We start from the raw sequence: 8,657 nt of genomic DNA on the forward strand, positions 1-8,657 counted from the left end.
AGACATTATCAGCTTAGCTAGCTCAACAACAGGTCATGGCTGACGGCTGAGAAGTGGAGACAAAGAAGAGAGGGGGGAGGCGCAGCCGCGATTTCCGATGGGAAAAAAAAGGGGGGTTGGGTAGTAGCCATAGGGGCAGATGAAACGACGGCAGCGAGCGGAAGGGTGTAAAATATTTGGGGGGATTCGGGGGGAAAGAAGAAGTTGTGGGAGAGATGGTTAGAACAGCGAGGGGACGGTTCTTATATACTGGAGGTCCCGATGCGGGCGGTGTTTACAAGACGGCGTATCGGGAGACCATACCCAAAACGGCAAAACTAACCACAAGAGGGAATTCACAGGTCCTCGCTTTACAATCCATACACAAAAGATTCTTCGGTCAGATCATGGAGAATGGGTTGCTCTCTCAAATCAATAAATGGATATCAAGAGCAGAATGTCAATCATGAGAACAACATCCTGGTATATCTCCAAGAATATCACTGACCCTCCTGTTTTTGATCAGGGGATTGACTGAATATATGAGCGGCCAGTCCACTATAATGTGGAGTGATTATGGTTATGGACTATGGTGTATCTATGGAGTACACAGTACACTCATACTAAACAGATTTTATTCACTTTGCCTCGCTTCATATAGCTGGCTAATTTGTCCATCTTAGAAGTGCTAATATTTCCACCGTATAGATAATTTGAATTTACTTGGTTTCCTATATTACGCACACAACGAGATGTTTACTAGTACTATCTACTAGTTGCTTATGGTCCTGTGTACGGAGTACTCCATAGTCTACTCCGGACCGACTAAACTAGCTGACTGGCCTGACTCCACCATTAACTTAGCTTGCTGACTTGATAGTCCCACTGGCAATTTCCACTTTCCGCGGTCTTTGTCCTAGCTCGAAGTACGTGACTGCCTTTGGAAAGTATCAGAGACATATCTTTACGCTGAACTTCGAGCCGAGGGGAGCGGAAAACATCCGAGCTCCAGACTCTGGAGCGACAGCCCCACAGGCATTTCATGTGAACCTGGCTACTACTACTCCGTACTCCTGGAGGTTGCTCGTTCTTTGAAGCATAAATTAGTAAGTAGCTACATCAGAGTCTTACAGGAAAAGGATACGCCCAACTCTACGCTGGCGATCCTCCTTGTTGTACCCTGTAGACTTGTCCCCTCAAGATACTAGTTTCAAATGCTCTAATGGTTGGCCAGCAGCATCAACTTAATCCAATAGTGTTGGACTGGGCCCTCTTCAGTTTTCCTCCCTTCTTTATTGAAGAGGGCCCAGGGAGTTCGAAAGCCAGGAAAGAAAACATAGGAAGGTTAAATGCATGAGGCTTTAGCAGTATGTCAATTCAACGCTCACTAGGTCAAACCGGCAAATAATCACCAATCATACCTAGGAGCAAGACGTCGGATGATGTTTATGACATGCTTTCCAAAAACTGTTATCAAGACTTGATGTCAGGTATGGAAGGTTCTGTGATGTTCCAGGCTCAGACTGTATCTGTATCATGTGTGAAGTTCACTAAGTCAATCAGATGAGTCCCCCGCTATGAGCAGCTCATCCACAAAAATAGACCATGACATCAGCATTTTGCTGCCTCTGCCGGCAGGTAAGGTATCAGCCGGTTTGTCTATTGTTGCTCAGGCCCAACCAGCATCGGTCTATCAGGCAGTAGCGGAAATGCAGCTCATGCTTCCCCCCGAAGCACTAATGCGTCTGTCTATGCAACAGGGTGCATCCTGGCTGATGTTGCATGAAGTCTTCTAGAAGTTCTTGTCCTCGGCAAATACTCCGCATTGAGCCCTTACGGTTTCGATTCTGAAACTCTAACCCTTCTACATCATTACGTCGCTTGACATTAGGTTACTCAGTACTTCAAAGAGCAGCTGAGGAGTCTTTGCTGAAGAGACTCGTCCATGCTTCTGTCTGCGCCCCTTGGGCGATCAATGCAGAAGACATAGAATACGTAGCCGAGGCTGTCTTGTCTGGCAAGCTTCTTGGGCTTTGCAGTCACTTGGCATACATTGACGGGAAGAACATCTCATTATGTCGATCAAATAGTTGAAGCACATCTCCAAGGGTAATACATAGGTCATCAGCTATCATTCTCAGCAAATACGCTGGTAGCGAGTTACCAGGGTAAGGGAACATATCATGGCCTATCACTAGGCTTCCATAACCAGCCTGCGGGATCAAAACAGACATCGAAGTCGACTCCGCCAAAGAGCCCTATGGCACCATATAAGTCATAGTCTCCTTCCAATCCCTCAACGCCTCCGGCCTCCTGGTCGACTTCTTCATGAAGGTCCCAGCCTCCTTCTCTCTGCCCATTTCTAGTAAAGAAGACATCCACTTGGAGTCTCTTACACCCGGTTCCTGAAGCTCCATTTAGATGTTCTGGTAGACGAAGGACCATCCCCAGACCAACAGTATCGTTCACATTAAAGGCGTCTGTGAATTGCTTCCCGCCCCACGAATCATTCACAAAGCGGCAACCGTCATCAGAAAATACCGCAAGGCTACCCCTTTCCCAACCGGGAGACCGCCAAGAGGGATAAGGCTGCGCGACAAATCCAATTGAAAACCCGCTCGAATCAGCGGTCCCAGTCCCAGGCCCGGCACGAAGGCCAAGCAATTTGACCTCGAAATACATAGTCTTGCTCCTTTCGGTGACATAAGGGGAATCCTGAACTGGAAAATAAAGGGGCAGGCTTGTCGTGATTATGCAGTCACCGTTCCCGTTCTTTGTAGAACCCTTCCATCGACCTGGGTATGTGACCGTAAGGCTACCATGAAACTCAGTTGGCTGCACAGGGCGGAGGTCATATCTCTGTACACTGTCGTAGACCGCAGCCGAAGGCTTCGCCGGCAGATGTAAAGGCACCATATCGCAGAATTCATGAGCACGCTCTGCATCATCACGGGATGCATTGCCAGCATTTGAACAGAAATAGCCTGTCACCGGCGGCGGAGGGAACGTTGCTGTGTCAGGCACCAGTTCCTGCCAGTTGTGGTATGGAGGAGGAGCAGGCTCTGCTCGTCCGATATCCCTTTGCTCAGGATGCCATGCTGCTTGGGAAGCATGATAGCTCGGAGGTGATACCTGGAAGTTGGGGCGATCGGTCATACTGGACAGATCACCGAAGGGATGTCGTTCGCAAAATAATATCCTTGCCAGTAAGATCTTTTTGTGCGGGCGCACAATAATCGTTGTTCTCTAGTATAAATAAGAGAAGGATCACACGCTGATGATAGACAGCGACTGGGTTGGTGAGTTTTCTGTAGCCGTTTGGCTTGCTGGCTGCTGCCAAGCGTGGCTATGCTTGGTACAGTCCAGATGCTCGTATACAATGATTCAATGAGAAGAAGCAGACGACATCGATGAGAGGGCTGAACCTGGATACTATGAGTACTCTGCCTCCATGCCTTCTTGCTTGCTCACACTATGTCATCAAGGAAGTTTGTTACCAGATCATCCCTAGGTATCGCAGTTAGAGTGGACCACCTATCCATGGAACAGCACTAATAAGGCGCAAAGGGATCGATCATATCTATACGCTCATGAGCCATGACTTTGGATCCCCCCAAGTCTCCACTTCATACCTTGGTTGGGAATGAACATCAATAATATAGCTCGCTTGTGAGACAGCTAATACTATCATTAACATTAAGCCATAGCTGAATCCATCATCGCAAGCAGGGTATCCTCAACAGAAATACCATTTTTCCTTCCCTTGCTCCTCATCGTCTTCTTATATGTCGTCGTGGCTCGAAGATATCTACTTAAGGATACTATGGTCTTCGAGAGGGTCAGCTCCATGCCTAAACAAATAAAAAAAAGTCTCCTAAGGTACAAGAAGGCTAGAGAACCTATCTCTAAGACTGTGTGAGGTAGCTTAGATTTGTTCTCTTTTCTTTTTTTTTTCTCTCCAATCAAATCAATGTGCGTCACATGCGGCTGCAGCATCGGGCAAATTTGAGACTGATCCAGTCAGGATGGGTAGCAGTTTCTACTACTCTAAAAAATGGTGAGATCTAAACTCTCAACCCAGAGGTGTTGTCTGGCCTCTTCGCCATCTCGAGATATTTCAAACCAGATGAGTCCTTTCAAACTGGGGCACATCGTCTGCCAGTTCAGGTTTTCACTGATGTTACGTTCAAAGTCTTCTCTCCCATCAGATTTTGATCTACGACTCGCCATACGTGACAAAACCCCGCATTGTTAGTCCCGTTGTTGGTAAGAAAAGCATCAGTGAGAATGGAACAAAACACCCAGAAGAAGAGACGCCGCCGGCCTTCAATAACTCAGCAACTTCACCGGATCTTCAATGTTGACAGGCAAGAAACTGTGAGTTCACCAGTTCTTTGCCTATTTCTTCTTAACCTTGCATGTTCTGTGGTGCGAGCTTTGGTGTGTATGCATTTAGTCGACTTAGATCAGTCAAGACATTTGAAAGCCTCACTATTGACATCTTGAAGCAAAAGCAGCGTGAATCCTGGCATGTTTTTTCAAACGCTAGTGCAAGAGCTGCGCCTGATCAGCATTGGCAGGATAAGAAAGAAGGGACCGACACACAATTATTCCACAATGGCCTGGACGACAATCGGTCTTCTCACCACCCTTCGAAGGGGAGCCCTGATCTAGGCGACTTGAATTCTGCCCAAGCATGTGGTGTCGTGTCTAGAGAACCACTACTTCGACCTAACCGCGAGAGATCTTCGACGGGATTAGAGAATGCGGTAGAAAAGGTACAAGCCTTCTCGGGCTCGCCCGAAAATGCCGTTCGATCTATCGAAAGCCATACTGCTCTAAATGGGACCAACATCGTCTCACAAAAAAAAGAGAAACGAGTCACACGACGCCTGGAAGCGGAAAGGACAGAGCTTGAGAAACGACTCTTGAAGCTCGAACAGATACAATTGGCAGGAAACCATAATTCACTGAAAAGGGAGTCTCGTCGCCTGACCAAGAAGCAGCCCCTGGGCAGCTCTAGCAGAGGCTCTAGTGTAAGTGCTGATGAATCCCGGCCATCTTCGAGGCGTTTCTCTGCTTTGTTCTCAAGTTCCAGGCGTACGTCAATATCACGATCAAGCTCTGTAAATGGCAGGAATGGCGAAGAATCAACAGATAGCGCACCTGTTCCAACGAAAATACCGGCGGACGATGTTTCAACTCTACGGGTCGCTAGACCCTCTTTACCCACAAGTTTACCGGAGCGATTTAGTGCAGTAATATCAAAAGGGTTAATTGCTGGGAGCAATGCTCTGCTTCAAGACCAAACGCCACCAGCGCAGTCGCCATCATCACCAGCAACCGCAAGTGCAACGAACGAAGCGGAGAGATCAGAGAGGAACGAAGAATGCTCCTTACAGAAGACTGAGCCAGCCTTAGACCATGCGAAGCAGCAAATCAACGATTATGGCAAATCGTCAAAGTCGCGTAGCTTACGCATATCGTCTGATTTGGACCGGATATCGTTCGCAGCGAGTCTGAACCTCGCAAGAAGGGCTCGAGATAGCGATCAGCTCCAGGCCCGGTCTCCAGGCACGGTTCAGCACCCATCGCTCGTCCAGAGGGAAATAACACAGAATGTTAAGCTTCATGATTCGCAAACTCCTGAGGCATCAAATATCCGCACAGTTTCCCAGCCGACTCCTAGTGCAGTTGATAACTCAAGCAGCTTACCAGGGAAGGTCTCAGTCAACACCGTTCCCAGGAGAACTTTCAAATCATCTTCCCTTGCAGGTGCCTCGACAAGCGGCAGGAGTTCTCGGTCACTTGCTGGAAACGCTAGTGCTTCGCGATCACGCAATTCCGTGGGATCTAACGGCGCAAGACGGACTCCATCCTCCCCATTGGTTGCAACGTCTCTTGCTGTAGGATCTTTGCAACACTTACAGACTTCAACCAATCGCCAATCGGAGACAGAGAAGGAAGGTAGGGCACTAGATGCTGCCTCTGAACGTACGTTCAAATCGAACAATTTTGCAGACACATGTCTCTTGAAAGAACACGAATCCCTCGATTGCGTTTCTTCGCAGCATTCACGAACTCGTCATTTGAATCAAAGCTCAGCACCAGTCTCAAACCCCCCACAACTGTCTGTGAAGCCACGATTTCATGCTTCAACAAACGACAAGGATATCAATCATCAGAGCCTGAAACATATTCGCCAAGAAGAAGCTCCAGCTGTGCATGATCCTCGCACAGCGAGGGTCAACCGGGATACACCTCACCTGCCAGAGCGCAAATCACGTAGAAGACTCGATGCCCAGCAATCTGCAACACCAGGCAGCGCATCTTCACGAAGCTCGTCTCCAGAGCCTTGTTCTGAGGACTACAATACTGCTGATGAAACTGGATCGATAGGATCTGTAACCCGAGGTAATGATGACTGCTTGGATGGTAAGTCTGCAGCAGCACCTGGGGCTTGTTCCGTGCATACTATCGTCGAGTCGAATGGTTCCACCCGTGCGAGTAAATTCTCAAATGCCGTGGTGTCCAAGGTGGGAGACTCTAAAGGTGACAGGTCAACCACAGAGACAGGAACTTGCCAAAGAAATCAGTCAATGGCGAAGACTTTCGTGATCTGTTGTTCATGTAAATACTGGCATGATATGCCGCCAGAGAGTTATTCGAAGGTCGCTAGACCAGTCCCTGCCAAAAATGGCTCGAGTCTTCTTGATCGCAGTTCATCTTTCGCCGATCGAAAGATGAGCCGGAAATTGACTCGCGGTACCCAGATTAAGTCTGCATTATTGAACAAGCGATCTGTCAACGAGAAAGCCACATTGGGATCGCAAACAAGGTCTCAATTTGCTGACACCCCCTTGCGATGCTGTTGGTGCGATCATCCCATGAGCAGGCTTTGTTGTGAAGGATGGACTACCACAGTCTACAAGCATGAGAGGCAGTTCTGAGTCATTATTTGTTTCTACCTCACTTCTCCATCATTCTTCCCTGTCACTTTACTTCCCACTGACTCATTCCAACTAGATGTTGGTTAACTTGTTTGGCATCACCTGTTTCTTGATTGACAACCAGTTGAAACCAGACCAATAATCAACAAACTCTATCCTGCATCGTGAAATATGATTTCCCATTGATCTGGTAAACTTCTTCAGACCTTAGGATCTCGCTATTCTCAAGTATGCCGCATTGGAGGGTGAGAATGGCCATGGATCATCAATGACAAGGCGAGAATCGGAGTCCACAGAATAATCTCTCATCCTATCTGACATGTGACGTAGCCTCCATATCCCATCGCAAAAGCTCCATTGCCAATGCGAAGCATCCCACATGTCGGCTTGAGGTATGACCTCGGCCCTGGGCCTGTGTCATCGCTGTTTTGGGGAGCTTGTCAAATGTCAACGCGAAACAATTGCAACTCGATAACTGACTATCAGAGATCATTCAACGTCTTTTGGCGTAAGGCTAGAGCGTTTCTGTATGCTTTTGATGATCCCTTTCTTGGTGATTCCCGTTTGCGACCTTTTTCATACCACTAAGCCTGTTGGCAGAGGTTACAGAATAGACAAGGCAGAAGCGAGCGATATTCAGAGAGAATTGATCTTATCTACAAAGCATGGAAGCTTCTGCCACACATGAGAATGATGATTTCTGACTGTATACAATGAGGTTAGTTGCCATACAGATGAAGGCGAGTGCGTAAAACGGACAAATGGCGATTCAGTCGAACTTAGCGGCCTGCTACCTATGATCTAACATGTAGTCCGGTGCCCCCGGAACTCAGTTCACAACATCGACCTTAAAACGCTCCTTAACCAAGAATTAAAAACACAAGAAAAATCAAGCCTAAGAGCATCTGCGCTCTTTCTCCTTTTGGCGCTCTCCAACGCGCTCTTCATCTTCTCATACTTGAACCCATGGCGCGACAAAGGGGTCTGTCGAATGCTTCTTCGTCACCTTCTGTGCCCGATGGAAACCAGGTACTCAGGGAACTCCAGACCGTTAGTGCTCAATGCGGACGTATTAACTAACGCTGTTGAAGGAGCTGGAGAGTATGTATGACTATCTGGCCAAAGTGATCCTGCTTGGGCCAAGCGGTGCCGGAAAGTAAGTGTTGCTGTTGATAACCTCCCAAGTCTCTCTTGCTACTGTTGCTCACATAATACGGCTCACCGCAGGTCATGTGTATTACATCGATTTGTGAAGGACGAATGTACGGCTCCGATCCCTGACTGAGCCTGATCCTATCCCTCGCTCCCCCTGAGCTGGATAGCCGGCTCGCTAATACACGATGCGCCTGTAGGGAGAGTGTTGTCGTCGCAAACGATCGGGGTCGAATTCTCCTCGAAGATCATAAGGCTTGGATCCGGTCCCCGAAAAACAAGGATTAAATTGCAGCTTTGGGACACCGCAGGCACAGAGAGATTTCGTTCCGTATCAAGATCGTACTATCGCGGAGCTGCAGGCGCCATTCTCATCTACGATATATCTTCTCAGGCTTCATTCGCAGCGCTTCCTACCTTTTTAATGGATGCACGTGCTCTTGCATCGCCCAATCTCACTGTTCTACTAGCCGGGAATAAGGCGGATCTCGCATCCGACTCCGTAACCCATGGCGATTTCCCGGATGACAGCATGAGACCCCCTCCCACTCCTTCCAGCACTTCCAGCAAGCAGTC

At 48.2% G+C, this 8,657-nt stretch overlaps 1 protein-coding gene across 1 annotated transcript; it reads right to left on the minus strand.

Annotated features, from left to right (window-relative positions):
• Nucleotides 1–2,160: 2,160 nt before the first annotated feature.
• On the minus strand, nt 2,161–3,135 carry CDV56_108789 (SSH4 family protein; the record flags this gene model as incomplete). Its single annotated transcript, XM_026762408.1, has 1 exon — nt 2,161–3,135. The coding sequence occupies one exon, from the start codon at nt 3,133–3,135 to the stop codon at nt 2,161–2,163; it is 975 nt and encodes a 324-aa protein (XP_026616214.1).
• Nucleotides 3,136–8,657: the final 5,522 nt, after the last annotated feature.

The sequence above is a fragment of the Aspergillus thermomutatus genome (assembly GCF_002237265.1).
Source record: "Aspergillus thermomutatus strain HMR AF 39 chromosome Unknown NODE_47, whole genome shotgun sequence".
Taxonomy (NCBI): Eukaryota; Fungi; Ascomycota; class Eurotiomycetes; order Eurotiales; family Aspergillaceae; genus Aspergillus; species Aspergillus thermomutatus.